At 56.6% G+C, this 25,589-nt stretch overlaps 1 protein-coding gene across 1 annotated transcript; it reads right to left on the minus strand.

Moving 5' to 3' along the window:
* Positions 1-937: 937 nt before the first annotated feature.
* On the minus strand, positions 938-24,450 carry LOC130599806 (gamma-aminobutyric acid type B receptor subunit 1-like). Its single transcript, XM_057410571.1, is given in 21 exon segments — positions 938-1,198; positions 2,527-2,670; positions 3,465-3,593; positions 4,470-4,597; positions 4,720-4,813; positions 5,805-5,912; positions 6,008-6,124; positions 6,436-6,568; positions 7,131-7,281; positions 7,386-7,463; positions 8,237-8,300; positions 8,430-8,672; positions 9,938-10,129; positions 10,330-10,423; positions 11,683-11,716; positions 11,719-11,746; positions 12,793-12,963; positions 13,590-13,724; positions 19,656-19,816; positions 22,595-22,612; positions 24,275-24,450. Coding segments are annotated over 21 exon segments (2,613 nt in total). The 5' UTR covers positions 24,405-24,450.
* Between the last annotated feature and the right edge of the window lie 1,139 nt (positions 24,451-25,589).

Raw genomic sequence — 25,589 nt, forward strand, 5'->3', positions numbered from 1 at the left:
CCCTCCCTTTGCAATTACCCCCCCTTTTCAACACCCCCATTTCAATCACCCCCCTATTAATGACCCCCATGTTAATTACCCCATATTAATTACCCCCCCATGCTAATTGCCCCACGTTAATTGCCCCATGGAGGGGTCACTTATAGAGCCGATAGACCCCATATTTACCCCCCTCTTACTGCAATTACCCCCCAATTTAATCCCCCCCCATTACAATGACCCCTATGTTAATTACCCCCACCTTAATTACCCCCCATGCTAATTGCCCCACATTAATTGCCCCATGGAGGGGTCACTTATAGAGCCGATAGACCCCCTATTTCCTCCCCTCCCATTGCAATTACCCCCCATTTTCAACACCCCCATTTCAATCACCCCCCTATGAATGACCCCCATGTTAATTACCCCCCCCCCATGCTAATTGCCCCACGTTAATTGCCCCATGGAGGGGTCACTTATAGAGCCGATAGACCCCATATTTACCCCCCTCTTACTGCAATTACCCCCCAATTTAATCCCCCCACATTACAATGACCCCTATGTTAATTACCCCCACCTTAATTACCCCCCATGCTAATTGCCCCACATATAATTGCCCCATGGAGGGGTCACTTATAGAGCCGATAGACCCCCTATTTCCTCCCCTCCCATTGCAATTACCCCCCCTTTTCAACACCCCCATTTCAATCACCCCCCTATGAATGACCCCCATGTTAATTACCCCCCATGCTAATTGCCCCACGTTAATTGCCCCATGGAGGGGTCACTTATAGAGCCGATAGACCCCCTATTTCCTCCCCTCCCATTGCAATTACCCCCCTTTTCAACACCCCCATTTCAATCACCCCCCTATGAATGACCCCCATGTTAATTACCCCCCCATGCTAATTGCCCCACGTTAATTGCCCCATGGAAGGGGGGGGGGGGGGGAAGGGGGTCACTTATAGAGCAGATGCACGCGGCTCCCGTCGCAGTTGCCCCTGCCCATCTTGTCGGCCTGCTCGGCCACGAGGCAGCGGACGAGGGGCAGGCTCTGGGGGTAGAAGGGACCCCCCGGGGGGGTGGGCGCCCCCTGCGGGTGGGGGTCGGTGGTGGTGCCGCCGGTGGTGCCGGTGGCGGAGGACGAGGAGCGGCGCCGGGAACGGAGCTGCTGCCGGGCCTGGAGCTGCTGCCGGAGCTCGGAGACGCGCTCCTGTTTCTGGGGGGGTGGGGGGGGGAAGTGGGGATCAATGGGGAGGGGGAGGGGGGGATCACCCCGGGGTACAGCCCCCCAAGTTACAGCCCCCCCAAGTTAAAGCCCACCCAAGTTAAAGCCCCCCCAAGTTACAGCCCCCCCAAGTTAAAGCCCCCCCAAGTTACAGCCCCCCAAGTTAAAGCCCCCCCAAGTTACAGCCCCCCAAGTTAAAGCCCCCCAAGTTACAGCCCCCCAAGTTAAAGCCCCCCAAGTTACAGCCCCCCAAGTTAAAGCCCCCCAAGTTACAGCCCCCAAGTTAAAGCCCACCCAAGTTACAGCCCCCCAAGTTAAAGCCCACCCAAGTTACAAAGTAAAGCCCCCAAAGTTAGAGCCCCCCAAAGTTAGAGCCCCCCAAGGTACAGCCCCCCAAGCTACACCCTTCGAGTTCCACCTTTCAATCTACACCCTTCAAGCTACACCCTCAAGCTCCACCCTTCAAACTACACCCTTCAAGCTACACCCTTCCATCTACACCCTCCAATCTACACCCTTCAATCTACACCCTTCCATCTACACCCTCCAATCTACACCCTTCTACACCCTCCAATCTACACCCTTCCATCTACACCCTCCATCCTACACACCCTCCATCTACACCCTCCAATCTACACCCTTCCATCTACACCCTTCCATCTACACCCTTCCATCTACACCCTTCCATCTACACCCTCCAATCTACACCCTTCAATCTACACCCTTCCATCTACACCCTTCCATCTACACCCTCCAATCTACACCCTCCAATCTACACCCTCCAATCTACACCCTTCCATCTACACCCTCCAATCTACACCCTCCAATCTACACCCTCAATCTACACCCTTCTACACCCTTCCATCTACACCCTTCCTACACCCTTCCATCTACACCCTTCCATCTACACCCTCCAATCTACACCCTCAATCTACACCCTCTTCCATCTACACCCTTCAATCTACACCCTCCAATCTACACCCTTCCATCTACACCCTTCCTACACCCTTCCATCTACACCCTTCCATCTACACCCTCCAATCTACACCCCCCAATCTCCACCCTCCAATTTACACCCTCCAATCTACACCCTTCCATCTCCAATCTCCACCCTTCAATCTACACCCTCCAATCTACACCCTCCAATCTACACCCTTCAATCTACACCCTCCAATCTACACCCTTCCATCTACACCCTCCAATCTACACCCTCCAATCTACACCCTTCCATCTCCACCCTTCCATCCACACCCTTCCAGCTCCACCCCTCCTGCCTCCCCCTCCACCCCCCATCCGGTTGTCCCCCCCGGCCCCCCAACCTCCGCAATGATCTTCTCCAGCTCCCGGTTCTCCTTCTCCAGGAGCCGGGATTTCTCCTCCTCGTTGTTGTTGGTGGACGAGCCGGTCTTCATGGTGTCCTGCTGCTCCGACTGCCACTCGCCGCGGGTGATGAGGCGCCGCATCTGCAACCGCCGCCCTCAGCCATGGGGCTATGGGGCACCCGATGGGGCTACAGGCACCCAATGGGGCTATTGGGCACCCAATGGGGCTACCGGCACCCAATGGGGCTATTGGGCACCCAATGGGGCTATGGACACTCAATGGCGCTATGGGGCACCCAATGGGGCTACTGGCACCCAACGGGGCTACGGACACTCAATGGGGCTATGGGGCACCCAATGGGGCTACAGGCACCCAATGGGGCTATTGGGCACCCAATGGGGCTACCGGCACCCAATGGGGCTACCGGCACCCAATGGGGCTACAGGCACCCAATGGGGCTACGGGCACCCAATGGGGCTATGGGTCAGCCAATGGGGCTATGGGCACCCAATGGGGCTATGGGTCAGCCAATGGGGCTACGGGTACCCAATGGGGCTATGGGCACCCAATGGGCCTATGGGCACCCAACGGGCCTATGGCCACCCAATGGGCCTATGGCCGCCCAATGGACCTATGGCCACCCAATGGACCTATGGTCACCCAATGGGCCTATGGCACCCAATGGGCCTATGGCACCCAATGGACACACCAATGCCCCCTATGGACACCCAATGAGCCTATGGCTGCCCATGGACCTTTGGCCACCCAATGGACCTATGGTCACTCAATGGGCCTATGGCCACCCAATGGACCTATGGTCACCCAATGGGCCTATGGAATGTTGGGTACTCACCTCCACCCATTGGGATGCTGGGTCCTCCCCAGCCCCATTAGGAACCCTTGGACCCCCCCCATCCCTCGTCCCCACCATCACCTTGGGCACGAAGAGGACCACCAAGGTGATGTAGGAGGAGAAGACAACAGCCAATGAGGCGAAGGCGAAGGCCGCATCCTGTTGGCTGCTCAGGATCATGGTGACGGGCGCTGTGATGAGGCAGAGGACCTAGGGGGTGGAAGGAGATGGGGTCACTAATGGCCACCAGCGGTCACCAATGGCCACAATGGCCACCAATGGTAGCCAATAGCAGCCACCAATGGTAGCCAATGGACGCCAATAGCCACCAATGGTCATCAGTGGTCGCAATGGCCACCAATGGTCACCAAGGGTAGTCAGTGGTCACCAGTGGTCAACAATGGTTGCCAATGGTCCCAATGCCACCAATGGTCACCAATGGTAGCCAATGGTCACCAATGGTCAACAATGGGTGCCAATGGTGCCAATGGTCCCAATGGCCACCAATGGTAGCCAATGGTAGCCAATAGCAGCCAATGGTGGCCAATGGACGCCAATGGCCACCAATGGTCACCAATGGTAGTCAATGGTCACCAGTGGTCAACAATGGTTGCCAATGGTCCCAATGGCCACCAATGGCCACCAATAGTCATCAATGGCTGCCAATGGTCACCAATGATCGCCAATGGTCACCAATGATCACCAATGGTCCCAATGGCCACCAATGGCCACCAATGGTCATCAATGGCTGCCAATGGTCACCAATGGTCACCAATGGTCCCAATGGCCACCAATGGCCACCAATAGTCATCAATGGCTGCCAATGGTCACCAATGATCGCCAATGGTCACCAATGATCACCAATGGTCCCAATGGCCACCAATGGTCATCAATGGCTGCCAATGGTCACCAATGGTCACCAATGGTCCCAATGGCCACCAATGGTCCCAATTGTCCAAATGGCCATCAATGGTCACCAATGGCCACCAATGGCCACCAATGGCCACCAATAGCCACCAATGGCCACCAATGGCCGCCAGCGGGCTGTGGGGTGAAGAGCCGAGCAGGGGGTGATGGAGAACTCACCGCCACGTTGTAAATGGCCATCCCCACCGCTCGGTGGTCGTTGATCTTCTCGGTGGACACGCTCTTGGTTTCATAGGCCAAGAAGATGCCCAAGAGCAGGAGCAAGCCCTTGAAGCCATAGAAGATCCCTTTGGGATGGAGGAATGGGTCAAACAAGGACCATCCAATGGCTTCCCATGGACCTCCATGGCCATCGACCCAATGGGGACCCCCGCCCCCCCCCAACCATGGAGCCCTCCTTGATGCCCACCAAGCCAAGTGTTCATCTTGGTGGAGCTGCAGTGCTCCAGTTGGGGCAGGATGGAGACGTCCGTGTCCGTCTTGGGTTCCTCCTTGGTGAACTCCTATGGGGATATGGGGGGGACAAAAGGGGGGGCGGGGGGTTGGGGTGGGGTTGGGTTGTCCCCAAGCAGCACCTCAACACCTTGAGGACCTCCCTAGACATTGAATGGCCCCACAACACCTTGCCCATGCCCCAACACCTTGACTGTGACCCCAAGGCCTTGACCATGCCCCACACCTTGACCATGCCCCAACACCTTGACTGTGACCCCAACACCTTGACCATGCCCCCAACACCTTGACCATGCCCCAACACCTTGACCATGCCCCAACACCTTGACTATGCCAAACACCTTGACCATGACCCCAAGACCTTGACCATGACCCCAACACCATGCCCATGCCCCAACACCTTGACCATGCCCCAACACCTGACCATGCCCCAACACCTGACCATGCCCAACACCTTGACCGTGACCCCAAGACCTTGACCATGCCCAACACCTGACCATGCCCAACACCTGACCATGCCCCAACACCTGACCATGCCCAACACCTTGACCATGCCCCAACACCTGACCATGCCCAACACCTTGACCATGCCCCAACACCTTAACTATGCCCAACACCTGACCATGCCCAAGACCTTGACCATGCCCAACACCTGACCATGCCCAACACCTTGACCATGCCCCAACACCTGACCATGCCCAACACCTTGACCATGCCCCAACACCTTAACTATGCCCAACACCTGACCATGCCCAAGACCTTGACCATGCCCAACACCCTGACCATGCCCAACACCATGCCCATGCCCCAACACCTTGACCATGCCCAACACCTTGACTGTGACCCCAACATCTTGACCATGCCCAACACCTTGACCATGTGCCAACACCTTGACTGTGACCCCAAGACCTTGACCATGCCCAACACCATGCCCATGTCCCAACACCTTGACTGTGACCCCAACACCTTGACCGTGACCCCAACACCTTGACCGTGACCCCAACACCTTCACCATGCCCAACACCATACCCATGCCCCCACCTCAATGGTGCGATGCAATGGGTCCACGATCTGCCAGATGACCAAGGTGACCACGTCCAGCCCCACCAGCAGCCCCACGGTGGCATAGAGCTTCCATGGCTCCAAGGTCTACGGGGGAGGAGGGGGGAGAACACCACCATCACCATCACCATCAAGGACCCCCATTGGGCTCCTCTTTGAGCCCATCCCCTTCTTCTCCTCACCTTCCTCTTCTCCTTCTTCTCGTCCTTCTTGGTGAAGACCGTGTGGACCCACCAGATCTTGGTGAACATGCTCCCATAGGCCAGGCTGAAGCCAAGGCCCAGGAGCCACAGGCGGGCCTATAGAAAGAGGGGTAGGAGATGGGGTACGCTTGGTTGGACCTCCCCATCCCCACCATTGACCCCCATTGGGGTGTCTCCATCGAGCACCCCCAATGCTCCTCCTCTTGCCCCCATCCCCACCATTGACCCCCATTGGGGTGTCCCCATCGAGCACCCCCAATGCTCCTCCTCTTGCCCCCATCCCCCCCATTGACCCCCATTGAGGTGTCCCCATCGAGCACCCCCAATGCTCCTCCTCTTGCCCCCATCCCCACCATTGACCCCCATTGGGGTGTCCCCATCGAGCACCCCCAATGCCCCCCCTGTACCTGGCACACGAAGGGGAACAGGCCGGGTCCAATGTGGTAGCCATCGAGGCCAAGGGGGTAGACGGCGGCCAAGGCCAAGGTGCACCCCACGGCGGTCATGTTGTTCAGGTAGGGCTGGGAGTTCTGGATGTACCTGCAGGAGAGCCCCCGTGGCACCTATAGGGCCCCTATAGGGCCATCGACAGCTTGAGGTGCTATAGGGCCACCTACAGCTTGAGGTGCTATAGGGCCACCTACAGCTTGAGGTACTATAGGGCCACCTACAGCTTGAGGTGCTATAGGGCCATCGACAGCTTGAGGTGCTATAGGGCCACCTACAGCTTGAGGTGCTATAGGGCCACCTACAGCTTGAGGTGCTATAGGGCCATCTACAGCTTGAGGTCCTATAGGGCCATCGACAGCCTTGGTTGCACCTGGAGGTCCTATAGGGCCATCGACAGCCTTGATGGCACCTGAAGGTCCTATAGGGCCATCGACAGCCTTGGTGGCACCTGAAGGTCCTATAGGGCCATCGACAGCCTTGGTGGCACCTTGAGGTCCTATAGGGCCATCGACAGCCTTGGTGGCACCTTGAGGTCCTATAGGGCCATCTACAGCCCTAATGTGACCTGAAGGTCCTATAGGGCCATCGACAGCCTTGGTGGCCCCCAAAAGGTCCCATAGGCCCTGACTGTCCCCCAACGCCAAGCACCGACCTGACGTGCCCGTTGTAGATGTTGAAGGCCAAGCAGATGATGGCCAAGAGGATGCCCAAGGAAGCCAACACGGAGACGGAGATGAAGAGCTTCTGGGACAGGAAGCGGAAGGTGGTGATGACCTTGGTGTAGTCGGCTGGTGGGGAACCACCTGTAGACCCCATAGCACCATGAAGGGACCATAGGGTCTTCTCCCCCACCCTCCCCAGCCCCACAGAAGGGATGTGGGGACACCCCCTTGGTGGCCCCACTCACCAATCCACTTGTCGTTGTTGTACCAGGAGAGGTTGTCCTTGGTGCTGTCGTAGTAACCGATCTTCTTGTAGACACCTCCTATGGGGGAGAAGATGTGGGGCAGGTTGGAATCACCCATCGCGCCCCATAGGGAGGGGTTCTTCGTGCTCAGATGGAGCCCCAGACCCAGCATCTTCGAGAAGGACGTTGGTGGAGGACATGGGGCCACCACTGGGCTCCCCTATGGAGACCTATGGAGGGCACCCAATGATGATGATGATGATGATGAGCTCCATAGGGCCATCAAGAAGGACCCTGATTGAGGACATGGGGCAACCATTGGGTTCCCCCATGGAGAGCACCCAATGATGATGATGATGAGCTCCATAGGGCCATCAAGAAGGACCCTGATTGAGGACATGGGGCAACCATTGTGTTCCCCCATGGAGAGCACCCAATGATGATGATGATGATGATGAGCTCCATAGGGCCATCAAGAAGGACCCTGATTGAGGACATGGGGCCACCATTGGGTTCCCCCATGGAGAGCACCCAATGATGATGATGATGATGATGATGATGATGAGCTCCATAGGGCCATCAAGAAGGACCCTGATTGAGGACACGGGGCCACCATTGGGTTCCCCTATGGAGATCACCCCATGATGATGATGATGGCTCCATCAAGGACCACTTCTTCATGGTGAAGGAGACCAAGCCTTGCCAGAAGAGGTGCCCAAGGAGGCGACGGCCACCTTTGCTCCTCCCCTTTGATGCCACCCACGGTCCCCATCACCCACCCCATTGCTGACACCCAACATGACCCAACCCTACCATGGACCTTTGAGCTTACCCCAAGGCCCTTCACCCACCTTGGAGCTGCTCGATGAGCGTCCAGGCCATGCGGGAGCCACTGGCGTCGAAGACAACGTGACCCTGTGGGGATGGGGATGGAGACGATGGGGCCGTGGGGGACCTCTGATAGGCCCCTCTCCCTATGGAAGGGACCCCATGGGGGACCCCTGGGTGGAGGACGAGCACCATGGGGAGAGGGAAGGGACGCACCGAGACGCCCTCGAAGGCGGAGGAGTTGAGGGCCCGGTAGATCTCGTCGGTGATGTTCTTGTTGTTGTAGTTGAAGTCCTCCAAGCGCAACCCCTTCTTCAGGAGCTCCGTGGAGGTCTTGTTGAGGGCCAAGGCCAAGGCCCAGATGGCGTCGTAGGCCAAGGGGGCCTCTTGGAAGCCCCCCGTCTCCTCCGGGTTCTTCCCCAGCCTCTTCTGTAGCTTCTCGATGAACTCCTGCGAGGTCTGAAGAGGGAGGAGAGGAGATGGGGTGGGATGGATGGGGTGGGATGGGTCGGGTTGGATTGCGTTGGGATGGGTTGGGTTGGGTAGGATGGGATGGATGGGGTGGGGTGGGATGGCTTGGGTTGGATTGCGTTGGGATGGGTTGGGTTGGGTAGGATGGGATGGATGGGGTGGGGTGGGATGGGTTGGGTTGATTGGGATGGGTTGGGTTGGATTGGTTGGGATGGGTGGGGTGGGGTGGGATGGCTTGGGTTGGATTGCGTTGGGATGGGTTGGGATGGGGGTGGGATGGATGGGGTGGGATGGGATGGCTTGGATTGCATTGGGATGGGTTGGGTAGGATGGGATGGATGGAATGGGGTGGGATGGGTTGGGTTGGATTGCGTTGGGATGGGTTGGGTTGGGTAGGATGGGATGGATGGGATGGGGTGGGATGGCTTGGGATGGGGTGGGTTGGATGGGATGGGATGGATGGATTGCATTGGGATGGGTTGGGTAGGATGGGATGGATGGAATGGGGTGGGATGGGTTGGGTTGGATTGCATTGGGATGGGTAGGATGGGATGGATGGGAGGGGTTGGGATGGGTTGGGTAGGATGGGATGGTGTGGATGGGATTGGTTGGGATGGGATGGGTTGGATGGGATGGGGTGGATGGGATGGGGTGGATGGGATGGGATGGGCTGGATGGGATGGGTTGAGTAGGATGGGATGGATGGGATGGGGTTGGATTGCATTGGGATGGGTAGGAGGGGATGGATGGGAGGGGTTGGGATGGGTTGGGTAGGATGGGATGGTGTGGATGGGATTGGTTGGGGTGGGATGGGTTGGATGGGATGGGGTGGATGGGATGGGGTGGATGGGATGGGTTGAGTAGGATGGGATGGATGGGATGGGGTTGGATTGCATTGGGATGGGTTGGGTTGGGTAGGATGGGATGGGATGGATGGGTTGGGATGGGTTGGGTAGGATGGGATGGTGTGGATGGGATTGGTTGGGGTGGGATGGGTTGGATGGGATGGATTGGATGAGATGGGATGGGATGGGATGGGGTGGGATGGATGGGATGGGATATGTTGAATGGGATGGGCTGGATGGGGTGGGGTGGATGGGATGTGATGGGGTGGCATGGGATGGGAGGGATGGGATGGGGTGGGATGGGTTGGCTTGGGATGGGCTGGATGGGGTGGGATGGGATGGGTTGGCTTGGGATGGGCTGGATGGGCTGGGCTGGAGCTCCCAGCTGGCTCCAGGATGGCCTTGTACCATGTTGGAGATGCTGCGGGTGTTCTCGGGGTTGAGCATCACGATCTCGGTGGTGACGTGGCCTTCAACGGCTTCGGCCATCTCAGCCTCAGTGCAGTTGATGGCCGGGTCCTTGATGCGGAACCAGTTGTCCGCGTACCAACCAATGAGGAACCAGACGTACTTCTTGCCATAGAGCTTCTCCTTGTAGACCTGCGGGGGGCTCCAGCATCCAGCATCCATCCATAGATCCATCCATCATCATCCATCATCATCATCCATCATCATCCATCATCCATCCACCACATTCACATCTACCCACCCTTCCATCCATCGATGCCACCATCTTCCTCCCCACACATCCCTTTGCTCCGCCCCATAACCACCCAATGTCCCCATATGCCACCCCTCACCTCGCAGAAGACTTTCCGCGCCTCGGTCTCATAGAAGAGCCCCACGATGATGCGGGCATCCTGGCGCTGCAGGAGACAATGAGCTGGGGTGGGACTTCTGCCATCGAGGGGGTCATCAGTCATCATCATCCATCATTATCCATCATTCATCCATCATCCATCATCCATCATCATCCATCATCCGTCCACCATCCATCCATCATCCATCATCCATCATCCATCATCATCCATTATCTGTCCACCATCCATCATCTGTCCACCATCCATCCATCATCCATCATCCATCATCCATCATCATCCATTATCCGTCCACCATCCATCCATCATCCATCATCCATCATTATCCATCATTCATCCATCATCCATCATCCATCATCCATCATCCATCCATCATCCATCCACCATCCATCCATCATCCATCATCCATCATTATCCATCATTCATCCATCACCCATCCATCATCCATCATCCATCCATTAATAATCCATTATCCATCATCCATCATCCATCCATTAATAATCCATTATCCTTCATCCATCCATTATCAACCCACTATCTATCATCATCCATCACCCATCATCCCATCCATCATCATCCATCATCCATTATCCATCATCCATCATCCATCATCCATCATCCATCATCCATCATCATCCATCATCCATCCATCATCCATCATCCATCCATCATCCATCCATCATCCATCATTCATCCATCCATCATCCATCCATCATCCATCCATCATCCATCCATCATCCATCCATCATCCATCCATCATACATCCATCCATCCATCCATCCATCCATCCATCATCCATCCATCCATCACCCATCCATTATCCATCATCTCCCATCCATCACCCATCATCCATCATCACCCATCCATCACCCATCCATCACCCATCCATCATCCATCACCCATCATCCATCATCACCCATCCATCACCCATCCATCACCCATCCATCATCCATCACCCATCCATCACCCATCATCCATCATCCATCCATCATCCATCACCCATCCATCATCCATCCATCACCCATCCATCACCCATCATCACCCATCCATCACCCATCCATCACCCATCATCCATCATCACCCATCCATCACCCATCCATGGACCCATCCCTCACCATCCATTGCCCATCCATCACCCATCCAGAATCCATCAGCATCATCCATCACCCATCATCCATCATCCATCCATCATCCATCACCCATCCATGGTCCATCATCCATCCATCTGGTCATCACCAGGCAGGAGAAGCAGGGTTGCAGGTCCATGGGGAGCACACAGAGTGGGCCATGGAGGGGGCCTCACCTTGAGGTTGCGCACCGGCGCTCATTGGGTGCTCGGAGAAGAAGCTCTGCCTGAAGGTGATCTTTGGCCTCCTTCATGGTCCAGGTCATCCAGGGTCTGGTGGTGGGACCAAGGCAGGAGAAGCAGGGTGGCACCTTTGACAGCACTCATTGTGTGCTCGAGGTGGGCTCTTTGGGCACTCTTTGGGTGCTCATTGTGTGCTCATTGGGTGCTCATTGAGCACTCATTGGGTGCTCATTGGGTGCTCATTGGGTGATCATTGTGTGCTGGGTGCATTGAGCACTCATTGGGTGGTCTTTGGGCACTCATTCATTGGTGCCCTTTGGGCACTCATTGTGTGCTCATTGGGCGCTCTTTGGGCACTCTTTGGGTGCTCATTGTGTGCTCATTGGGCGCACTTTGGGCACTCTTTGGGTGCTCATTGGGCACTCATTGTGTGCTCATTGTGTGCTCATTTGGGCACTCTTTGGGTGCTCATTGTGTGCTCATTGGGCGCACTTTGGGCACTCATTGGGTGCTCTTTGGGCGCTCATTGGGCTCTCATTGGGTGCTCTTTGGCCGCTCATTGAGCTCTCATTGGGTGCTCATTGTGTGCTCATTGGGCACTCATTGGGTGCTCTTTGGGCGCTCATTGGGCTCTCATTGGGTGCTCATTGGGCTCTCATTGGGTGCTCTTTGGGCACTCATTGGCTCTCATTGGGTGCTCTTTGGGCGCTCATTGGGCACTCATTGGGTGCTCTTTGGGCGCTCATTGAGCTCTCATTGGGTGCTCTTTGGGCGCTCATTGAGCTCTCATTGGGTGCTCTTTGGGCGCTCATTGGGCACTCATTGGGTGCTCTTTGGGCGCTCATTGGGCACTCATTGGGTGCTCTTTGGGCGCTCATTGGGCTCTCATTGGGTGCTCATTGGGCTCTCATTGGGTGCTCTTTGGCCGCTCATTGAGCTCTCATTGGGTGCTCTCTTTGGGCTCTCGCTCATTGGGCACTCATTGGGTGCTCTTTGGGCGCTCATTGAGCTCTCATTGGGCTCTCATTGGGCGCTCATTGGGCACTCATTGGGTGCTCTTTGGGCGCTCACTGAGCTCTCATTGGGCGCTCATTGGGCGCCCATTGGTCGCTCAATGGGTGCCCCCCTCCCCGTACCGAGGTGAAGACCTCCGTGGTCTGCTGGATGGTGGCGATCTTGGTCCAGCCCCACTTCTTGAAGAGCTGCACGCGGGTGGGGTTGTGCAGCGTGGCCGAGGGGTGGGTGCGGAAGAAGGTGGGGAAGCGCTGCCGATTGGACAGCGCCGGGGAGCTGGAGCCGTACGAGAGCTGCGGGCACGGGCCCACGCCATGGGGATGGGATGGAGGGGAGCAAAGAGCTCCTCCGCCTCCCACCCCATGGGGCACCGTCCGTTGAGGAGGCTGCCCCAAACCCCTGTGTTCAGCCTGACCCATAACCAATATCCCATATCCCATATCCCATACCCCACACCCCATATCCCATGTCCCATACTCCGTATCCCATATCCCATACCCCAAAACCCCACACCCCATATCCCATATCCCATACCCCATACCCCATATCCCATACCCAATACCCCATACCCCATATCCCATGTCCCATACTCCATATCCCATACCCCATACCCCATATCCCATACCCCATACCCAGTACCCCATACCCCATATCCCATGTCCCATACTCCGTATCCCATACCCCATATCCCATACCCCATATCCCATATCCCATACCCCATATCCCATATCCCATACCCCATACCCCATACCCCATATCCCACACCCCATACCCCATATCCCCCCTATACCCCCTATCCCATACCCCTATACCCCATAACCCCCCTATCCCATACCCCATACCCCATAACATACCCCATACCCCATAACCCATATCCCACACCCCCCACCCCACATCCCATAGGACCCCATATCCTCACCACGATGAGGTTCCACATCCGAGCAGCCTCGGCCACCAGTGTGGAGACGCTGCTGCAGCCGGGCATGAGGATGATCTTGATGGGGTCGTTGTAGAGCAGCTCATAGAGGTACTTGGTGGCTTGGCCAGGGTCACACTGGGGTGGTGGGGACATCACAATGGGGTTGAGGGCATCACAATGTGGTTGGGGGCATCATAAAGGGGTTGGGGGCATCACAATGGGGTTGGGGGCATCACAATGGGGTTGGGGGCATCACAATGGGGGTAAGGGCATCACAATGGGGGTGAGGGCATCACAATGGGGTTGGGGGCATCACAATGGGGTTGGGGGCATCACGATGGGGTTGGGGGCATCACAATGGGGTCGAGGGCATCACAATGGGGGTGAGGGCATCACAATGGGGTTGGGGGCATCATAAAGGGCTTGGGGGCATTGGGGTTGGGGCATCACAATGGGGTTGAGGGCATCACAATGGGGGTGAGGACATCATAAAGGGGTTGGGGGCATCACAATGGGATTGGGAGCATCATAAAGGGGTTGAGGGCATCACAATGGGGGTGAGGGCATCACAATGGGGTTGGGGGCATCACAATGGGGTTGAGGGCATCACAATGGGATTGAGGGCATCACAATGGGGTTGGGAGCATCATAAAGGGGTTGAGGGCATCACAGGGCATCACAATGGGGTTGGGGGCATCACGATGGGGTTGGGGGCATCACAATGGGGTAGAGGGCATCACAATGGGGTTGGGGGCATCACAATCGGGTTGGGGGCATCACGATGGGGTTGGGAGCATCACAATGGGGTTGGGGGCATCACAATGGGGTTGGGGGCATCACAATGGGGGTAAGGGCATCACAATGGGGTTGAGGGCATCACAGTGTGGGTGAGGGCATCATAAAGGGGTTGGGGGCATCACAATGGGATTGGGAGCATCATAAAGGGGTTGGGGGCATCACAATGGGATTGGGTGCATCACAATGGGGTTGAGGGCATCACAATGGGGGTGAGGGCATCACAATGGGGTTGGAAGCATCATAAAGGGGTTGAGGGCATCACAATGGGGGTGAGGGCATCACAATGGGGTTGGGAGCATCATAAAGGGGGTGAGGGCATCACAATGGGGTGGAGGGCATCACAATGGGGTTGGGGGCATCACAATGGGGGTAAGGGCATCACAATGGGGGTGAGGGCATCACAATGGGGGTGAGGGCATCACAATGGGGTTGGGAGCATCATAAAGGGGATGAGGGCATCACAATGGGGGTGAGGGCATCACAATGGGGTTGGGAGCATCATAATGGGGGTGAGGGCATCACAATGGGGTGGAGGGCATCACAATGGGGGTAAGGGCATCACAATGGGGGTGAGGGAGTCAAAAAGGGGGTGAGGGCATCACAATGGGGTGGAGGGCATCACAATGGGGGTGAGGGCATCACAATGGGGTCGAGGGCATCACAGTGTGGGGGAGGGCATCAGAAAGGGGTTGGGGGCATCACGATGGGGTTGGGGGCATCACAATGGGGTCGAGGGCATCACAATGGGGGTGAGGGCATCACAATGGGGGTGAGGGCATCATAAAGGGGGTGAGGGCATCACAATGGGGTCGAGGGCATCACAATGGGGTGGAGGGCATCACAATGGGGTGGAGGGCATCACAATGGGGTGGAGGGCATCACAATGGGGGTAAGGGCATCACAATGGGGGTGAGGGCATCACAATGGGGGTGAGGGCGTCACAATGGGGGTGAGGGCATCACAATGGGGGTGAGGGCATCACAATGGGGGTGAGGGCATCACACTGGGGTGGCGGTCATATTACAATGGTGTCGAGGGCATCACAATGGGGGTGAGGGCGTCATAAAGGGGGTGAGGGCATCACAATGGGGTCGAGGGCATCACAATGGGGTGGAGGGCATCACAATGGGGTGGAGGGCATCACAATGGGGGTGAGGGCATCACAATGGGGGTGAGGGCGTCACAATGGGGGTGAGGGCGTCACAATGGGGTGAGGGCGTCACAATGGGGGTGAGGGCATCACAAGGGGGGTGAGGGCATCACAATGGGGATGAGGGCGTCATAAAGGGGGTGAGGGCATCACAATGGTGTCGAGGGCATCACAATGGGGGTGAGGGCGTCATAAAGGGGGTGGGGGCATCACAATGGGGGTGAGGGCATCACAATGGGGGTGAGGGCATCACAATGGGTTTGGGGGCATCACAAAGGGGTTGGGGGCATCACGATGGGGTCGAGGGCATCACAATGGGGGTGAGGGCATCACAATGGGATTGGGAGCATCATAAAGGGGTTGAGGGCATCACAATGGGGGTGAGGGCATCACAATGGTGTGGAGGGCATCACAATGGGGGTGAGGGCGTCATAAAGGGGGTGAGGGCATCACAATGGGGGTGAGGGCATCACAATGGGGTTGGGGGCATCACAATGGGGGTAAGGGCATCACAATGGGATTGAGGGCATCACAATGGGGTTGGGAGCATCATAAAGGGGTTGAGGGCATCACAATGGGGGTGAGGGCATCACAATGGGGTTGGGAGCATCATAAAGGGGTTGAGGGCATCACAATGGGGGTGAGGGCATCACAATGGGGTTGGGAGCATCATAAAGGGGGTGAGGGCATCACAGTGGGGTGGAGGGCATCACAATGGGGGTAAGGGCATCACAATGGGGGTGAGGGTGTCATAAAGGGGGTGAGGGCATCACAATGGGGGTGAGGGCATCACAATGGGGTCGAGGGCATCACAATGGGGGTGAGGGCGTCATAAAGGGGGTGGGGGCATCACAATGGGGGTGAGGGCATCACAATGGGGTCGAGGGCATCACAATGGGTTTGGGGGCATCACAAAGGGGTTGGGGGCATCACAATGGGTCTGAGGACAACCCCCCCCCCCCCCCCCCCCCCCCCGTCCCCTCCAACCCATCCCAACCCCCCCTCTTTTCCCCATTGGATCCACGCTTCCCGGTGTTCCCGATCCATCCCATCCCCCCCCCATTCCCGCTGTTTCCCAGTGGGGGGGGGGGGGGGGGGATGAATAATTCAGGACACGGATGCTCCTGGTGCCGTTGCCGTGGCAACCGGAGCCAGGACCCAGCAGCATCCTGTTGCCATAGCAACCGCGGGGGGGTGGGGGGGGGGATTAAGAAGGGGGTTGGGAGGGGGTGAAGGACAAATAGGGCTCCATGACCCCCCTGTTCCCCATAGATCTGCCCCATAGATCTGCCCCATAGACCCCCATAATGGTGCCAGGCCCCCCCTGCTCTATATATTGATGTAACCCCTCTGCTCCTGCCCCATAGATTTGCCCCTTAAGCTCTCCATGGCTTCCCCGGCCCTATAGAGGCTATAGCCTGCCCCATATCCTTGCCCTATAGAGGCAATAGCCTGCCCCATATCCTTGCCCTATAGAGGCAATAGCCTGCCCCATATCCTTGCCCTATAGAGGCAATAGCCTGCCCCATATCCTTGCCCTATAGAGGCAATAGCCTGCCCCATATCCTTGCCCTATAGAGGCAATAGCCTGCCCCATATCCTTGCCCTATAGAGGCAATAGCCTGCCCCATATCCTTGCCCTATAGAGGCAATAGCCTGCCCCATATCCTTGCCCTATAGAGGCAATAGCCTGCCCCATACCCTGACCCATATCCCAGCACTTCTTGCTGTGCCATTGCCACCATGCCTCACTGTCCCCCTGCCCCATTCCCAGCTCCACCATCACCTTCATCACCCCATCACCACCACCATCACCCTCATCACCCCATCACCTCCATCCCCTTCAGCACCCCATCATCATCATCCCACCTCCATCACCGCCTTCATCACCCCACAAGCGCTTCCATCCCCGTTGCCCCTTCATCACCTCCATCACCCCATCATCACCTCCATCACCTCCATGACTGCATCACCTCCATCACCTTCATCACCTCCATCACCCCATCATCACCTCCATCACCTCCATGACTGCATCAGCTCCATCCCCTCCATCCTCTCCATCACCTCCATCACCTCCATCACCCCATCATCACCTCCATCACCTCCATGACTGCATCACCTCCATCCCCTACATCACCTCCATCCCCTCCATCCCCTTCATCACCTCCATCACCCCATCATCACCTCCATCACCTCCATGACTGCATCCCCTCCATCACCTTCATCACCTCCATCACCTCCATCACCCCATCACCATCTCCATGACTGCATCCCCATCACCACCTCCATCACCTCCATCACGTCCATCACCTCCATCACCTTCATCACCTCCATCACCCCATCATCACCTCCATCACCCCATCATCACCTCCATCACCTCATCATCACCTCCATCACCTCCATCTCCTTCATCCCCTCCATCACCTTCATCACCTCCATCACCCCATCACCACCTCCATCACCTTCATCACCTCCATCCCTTCATCACCTCCATCACCTCCACCCCCTTCATCACCTCCATCAGCTCCATCACCATCATTACCCCATCATCCCCTCCATCACCCCATTGCACCCACATGACTGCATCATCACCCCCATCACCTCCATCACCCTATCCCCACCTCCATGGCCCCATCCCCTCTATCACCTCCATCACCATAGTTATCCCATCATCACCTCCATCCCCTCCATCACCACATCATCACCTCCATCACCACCTCCATGACTACAACACCACCTCCATCCCCTCCACCACCTCCGTCAACCCACCACCACCTCCATCATCACCATCCCCTCCTTCCCCATATCACCTCCATCCCCTTCAGCACCTCCATCCCCTCCATCACCCCATCACCACCTCCATCATCACCATCCCCTCCTTCCCCATATCACCTCCATCCCCTTCATCACCTCCATCACCTCCACCACCTCCATCACCCCATCCCCTCCACCACCTCCATCACCCCATCACCACCTCCATCATCACCATCCTCTCCTTCCCCATATCACCTCCATCCCCTCCATCCCCTCCATCACCTCATCACCTCCATCACCTCCATCACCTCCATCCCCTCCACCACCTCGATCACCCCCATCACCACTTCCATCATCACCATCCTCTCCTTCCCCATATCACCTCCATCATCACCATCCCCTCCTTCCCCATATCACCTCCATCCCCTCCATCACCTCCATCACCTCCATCACCCCATCACCCCATCACCTCCATCACCCCCATCACCTCCATCACCTCCATCACCTCCATCACCTCCATCCCCTCCATCACCTCCATCACTCCATCACCTCCATCACCTCCATCCCCTCCATCACCTCCATCACCCCATCACCTCCATCACCTCCATCACCTCCATCACCTCCATCCCCTCCACCACCTCGATCACCCCCATCACCACTTCCATCATCACCATCCTCTCCTTCCCCATATCACCTCCATCATCACCATCCCCTCCTTCCCCATATCACCTCCATCACCTCCATCACCCCATCACCCCATCACCCCATCACCTCCATCACCTCCATCCCCTCCATCACCTTCATCACCTCCATCCCCTCCACCACCTCCATCACCTCCATCCCCTCCATCACCTCCATCACTCCATCACCTCCATCACCTCCATCCCCTCCATCACCTCCATCACCCCATCACCTCCATCACCTCCATCACCTCATCACCTCCATCACCCCATCACCCCACCACCTCCATCATCACCTCCATCACCTCCATCACCTCATCACCTCCATCACCCCATCACCTCCATCACCTCCATCACCTCCATCACCTCCATCACCTCCATCACCTCCATCACCTCCATCACCTCCATCACCCCATCACCTCCATCACCCCATCACCTCCACCACCTCCATCACCTCCATCCCCTCCATCACCTCCATCACCCCATCACCTCCATCCCCTCCATCACCTCCATCACCCCATCACCTCCATCACCTCCATCACCTCCATCACCTCCATCACCTCCATCACCTCCATCACCTCCATCACCCCATCACCTCCATCCCCTCCATCCCCTCCATCACCTCCATCACCTCCATCACCTCCATCCCCCCCATCCCCTCCATCCCCCCCCATTCCCCCCCACCTTGCTGTCGTGGTGGATGAGGCGCAGCTCGTGGTCGGGCAGGATGTCCCCCCGGCTGTTGATGTCCTCCAGGGCCATGCGCACGGCGGGCAGGCAGGCCTGGCCCCCCGGCCACCCCCCGCTCATGGGGAACAGGGCCCCGACGTGCACCGCCTTCTTCCCTGCGCCCGACACCGGTGCCACCAGCAGCGCCAGCGCCAGCACCATGGGGGGCAACCGTGGGGGCCATGGGGGCGATGGGGCAGGAGCCATGGGTCAGGAGGAGGTGGGGAAGGGGGGCATGGTGGGGATGGGGGGGGGGGGGGGGGGGGGGTTGGGGGGAGGAAGGGGATGAAGGAGGAGGATGGGGATGAAGGAGAAGAGGAAGAGGAAGGGCAAGGGGGGAGATGGAGGAGGAAGGGGATGAGGATGGAAGGGGAAGGAGAAAGAGGAGGAGGATGGGGAGGAAGAGGAAGGAGAAGGAGAAGGAGGGAGGAGAAGGAGGGCAGAGGGAGGAGGAGGAAGAGGATGAAGATGGAGGAGGAGGAAGAGGAGAAGGAGGAGGAAGGACGAGGAGGAAGGAGGAAGAGGAGGAGGGAAAGGAGGAAGAGGAGGAGAAGGAGGAAGGAGAAGGGGGGGGGGGGGCGTTGATGTCACCGGGCTCGAGCTTGGAATGGGAATGAAGGGATCGTAGGGAATGATGGGAAGGGGGGGAGGATGAAGAGGGATGGGGATGGAAAACAGGGATGGGGGGGGGGGATAAGAGGGATTGGGGGGGAATAAGAGGGAATAAGAGGGATGGGGGGGGAATAAGAGGGATGGGGATGGAGAAGAGAGGGATGGGGAGCAGAAGGATGGCGAGCGGAGGAGCCGGAGGGATTCGGGGCGGAGACTCCGGAGGGATGGGGGAGAGGAAAAGAGGGATGGGGATGGGGAAAGGAGGGATTGGATGGGGGGGAGGGAGGGAGGGGAGGGGGGAGGAGCAAGGGGGGGGGAGGAAAGGGGGGGGATGTGGATACGCGGATATGGGTGGGGATGGATTGATGTGGATTGACATGGATGGACATGGGTAGACATGGAAGGACATGGATGGACATGGATAAACATGGATGGACATGGGTAGACATGGATAAACATGGATGGACATGGATGGACATGGATGGACATAGAATGACATGGGTGGACATTGAAGGACACAGGTAGACATGGGTGGACATGGATGGATATGGGTAGACATGGATAAACATGGATGGACATGGGTAGACATGGATAAAAATGGATGGATATGTGTAGACATGGATAAACATGGATGGACATGGGTAGACATGAATGGACATGGATGGACATGGATGGACATGGAAGGACATGGGTGGACATTGAAGGACATAGGTAGACATGGGTGGACATGGATAGACATGGATGGACATGGAAGGACATGGGTGGACATGGGTAGGCATGGATAAACATGGAAGGACATGGATAGAGAGGGTAAACATGGATTGACATGGAAGGACATGGATGGACATGGGTGGACATGGGTAGACATGGATAAACTTGGATAGACATGGAAGGACATGGAAGGACATGGATAGAGAGGGTAGACATGGATTGACATGGATGGACATGGGTAGACATGGAAGGACATGGATGGACATGGATAAACATGGATGGACATGGGTAGACATGGATAAACATGGATGGACATGGATGGACATGGATGGACATAGAAGGACATGGGTGGACATTGAAGGACACAGGTAGACATGGGTGGACATGGATAGACATGGATGGACATGGAAGGACATGGGTGGACATGGGTGGACATGGGTAGGCATGGATAAACATGGAAGGACATGGATAGAGAGGGTAAACATGGATTGACATGGAAGGACATGGATGGACATGGGTGGACATGGGTAGACATGGATAAACTTGGATAGACATGGAAGGACATGGAAGGACATGGATAGAGAGGGTAGACATGGATTGACATGGATGGACATGGGTAGACATGGAAGGACATGGATGGACATGGATAAACATGGATGGACATGGGTAGACATGGATAAACATGGATGGACATGGATGGACATGGATGGACATGGAAGGACATGGGTGGACATTGAAGGACACAGGTAGACATGGGTGGATATTGGATAGACATGGATGGACATGGAAGGACATGGGTGGACATGGGTGGACATGGGTAGGCATGGATAAACATGGAAGGACATGGATAGAGAGGGTAAACATGGATTGACATGGAAGGACATGGATGGACATGGGTGGACATGGGTAGACATGGATAAACTTGGATAGACATGGAAGGACATGGAAGGACATGGATAGAGAGGGTAGACATGGATTGACATGGATGGACATGGATGGACATGGAAGGACATGGGTGGACATTGAAGGACATAGGTAGACATGGGTAGACGTGGATTGACATGGATAGACATGGAAGGACATGGGTGGGCATGGGTAGACATGGATAAACATGGATAGACATGGAAGGACATGGGTAGAGAGGGTAAACATGGATTGACATGGAAGGACATGGATGGACATGGAAGGACATGGAAGGACATGGAAGTGCATGGATAGACATGGATGGAAGGACATGGGACATGGGTAGACATGGAAGGACATGGACATAGACATGGAAGGTAGGACATGGAAGGACATGGATGGACATGGATGGACATGGAAGGACATGGATGGACATGGAAGGACATGGAAGGACATGGATGGACATGGAAGGACATGGATGGACATGGATGGACATGGAAGGACATGGAAGGACATGGATGGACATGGATGGACATGGAAGGACATGGATGGACATGGATGGACATGGATGGACATGGAAGGACATGGATTGACATGGATGGACATGAGTGGACATGGATGGACATGGAAGGACACGGATAGAGGTGGATAGACACATGGACACTCACCTGAGGAAGGACGACGAACTGTGGGGGGAAACTGAGTCACAAGAGATACCCCCAAAGCCATTGACTCCCCATAGAGTCCCCAGTGACACCCAGTGACACCCCATAGAGACCCGAAGACCCCCATTGGCACCCCATAGAGACCCAAAGACCCCCACTGACACCCCATAGAGACCCAAACCCCGTCATGGATGCCAGTGGTGACCCAAACCCTGTCACTGACCCCAATGGAGACCCAAACTGCACCACTGCCCCTAGTGGAGACCCAAACCCCACCATAGACCCAATGGAGCCCCAAACCTCACCATTGACCCAGTGGAGACCCCAACCCCATCACTGACCCCAAAGGAGACCCCAACCCATCACTGACCCCAAAGGAGACCCCAACCCCACCATTGCCCCCAGTGGAGCCCCCAACCCCACCACTGACCCAATGGAGACCCCAACCCCACCATTGACCCAATGGAGACCAAAATCACATCATTGACCCCAATGGAGACCCCAACCCCACCACTGACCCAATGGAGACCCCAACCCCACCATTGACCCAATGGAGACTAAAACCACATCATTGACCCAATGGAGACCCCAACGCCACCATTGACCCAATGGAGACCTAAACCCAATCATTGACCCCAAAGGAGACCCCAACCTCACCATTGACCCCAAAGGAGACCCCAACCCCACCACTGCCCCCAGTGGAGCCCCCAACCCCACCACTGACCCGATGGAGACCCCAACCCCACCATTGACCCAATGGAGACCCCAACCCCACCATTGACCCAATGGAGACCCCAACCCCACCATTGACCCAATGGAGTCCCCAACCCCACCATTGACCCAATGGAGACCCAAACCTCACCATTGACCCCAATGGAGACCCCAACCCCACCACTGACCCAATGGAGACCCCAACCCCACCATTGACCCAATGGAGTCCCCAACCCCACCATTGACCCAATGGAGACCCAAACCTCACCATTGACCCAATGGACCCCCAAACCCCACCATTGACCCAATGGAGACCCCAACCCCACCATTGACCCAATGGAGACTAAAACCACGTCATTGACCCAATGGAGACCCCAACCCCACCATTGACCCAATGGAGACCCCAACCCCACCATTGACCCAATGGAGACCCCAACCCCACCATTGACCCAATGGAGTCCCCAACCCCACCATTGACCCAATGGAGACCCAAACCTCACCATTGACCCCAGTGGAGACCCCAACCCCACCACTGACCCAATGGAGACCCAAACCTCACCATTGACCCCAATGGAGACCCCAACCCCACCACTGACCCAATGGAGACCCCAACCCCACCATTGACCCAATGGAGTCCCCAACCCCACCATTGACCCAATGGAGACCCAAACCTCACCATTGACCCAATGGACCCCCAAACCCCACCATTGACCCAATGGAGACCCCAACCCCACCATTGACCCAATGGAGACTAAAACCACGTCATTGACCCAATGGAGACCCCAACGCCACCATTGACCCAATGGAGACCTAAACCCAATCATTGACCCCAAAGGAGACCCCAACCTCACCATTGACCCCAAAGGAGACCCCAACCCCACCATTGACCCAATGGAGACCCCAACCCCACCATTGCCCCAAATGGAGCCCCCAAGGCATCCCTGGACCCTATAGCCCCCCATGGGCGCTCACGCTCGCAGGAGGGCCTCGGGGTGCTCCATCGGCCCAGGCGGGTGCAGTTGCTGCGGGGAGGCCCCACCAGGCGGTAGCCGGGGTCGCAGCTGAACTCGGCCCAGGTGCCCTCCACCGGCACCCGCTCCATGGCGTGGGTCAGGACCGAGCCGTGCTCCAGGGAGAGCTGGGCCCGTGGGCAGGGCCGCACTGTGGGGGACGGCAATGGGGTCAGGGGATGGGGGGGGAATGGGGGTGATGGAGGTGGAGGTGGGATGGGAATGGAGATGGGATGGGGATGGGATGGGGATGGAGATGGGGATGATGGAGATGATGGAGATGGGGATGGAGATGATGGGGATGGGGATGATGGAGATGGGGATGATGGAGATGATGGAGATGGGGATGATGGAGATGATGGAGATGGGGATGGAGATGTGGATGGGATGGAGATAGAGGTGATGGAGATGAAGATGGGGATGGAATTGGGATGTGGGTGATGGAGATGGGATGGGGATGATGGAGGTGGGGATGGGAATGGGATGGGAATGGGATGGAGATAGAGGTGATGGAGATGAAGATGGTGATGGGATGGGGATGGAGTTGGGATGGGATGGGGATGGAGATGATGGAGATGATGGAGATGGGGATGGGATGGGGACGGAGATGGGGATGGGATGGGGATGAAGATGGGATGGGGATGGGATGGAGATGGAGGTGGGATGGGGATGGGGATGGGACAGGGATGGGGATGGAGGTGATGGAGGTGATGGGGATGATGGGGATGATGGAGATGATGGAGATGGGATGAAGATGGAGGTGATGGAGATGAAAATGGAGATGGGATGAAGATGGAGATGGGATGGGGATGGAAATGGGATGGGATGGGATGGGGATGGAGGTGATGGGATGTGGGGGATGGAGATGGGATGGGGATGATGGAGGCAGGATGGAGATGGGATGAAGATAGAGGTGATGGAGATGAAGATGGAGATGGGGATGGAGATAGGATGAGGATGATGGAGATGGGGATGCAATGGCGATGGAGATGGAGGTGCTGGGATGTGGGTGATGGAGATGGGATGGGGATGGAGGTGGGATGAAGATGGAGGTGATGGGGATGGAGATGGGATGGGGATGGGATGGGATGGGGATGGGAGATGGGATGTGGAGATGGAGATGGGATGGAGATGGAGATGGGATGTGGGTGATGGAGATGGGATGGAGATGGAGATGGAGATGGGATGTGGGTGATGGAGATGGGATGGAGATGGAGATGGGATGTGGGTGATGGAGATGGGATGGAGATGGAGATGGGATGTGGGTGATGGAGATG

The sequence above is a fragment of the Pezoporus wallicus genome, unplaced genomic scaffold (genome assembly GCF_028554395.1).
Source record: "Pezoporus wallicus isolate ANWC-B61680 ecotype Strahan unplaced genomic scaffold, APGP_CSIRO_Pwel_v1 contig_10281, whole genome shotgun sequence".
Taxonomy (NCBI): Eukaryota; Metazoa; Chordata; class Aves; order Psittaciformes; family Psittacidae; genus Pezoporus; species Pezoporus wallicus.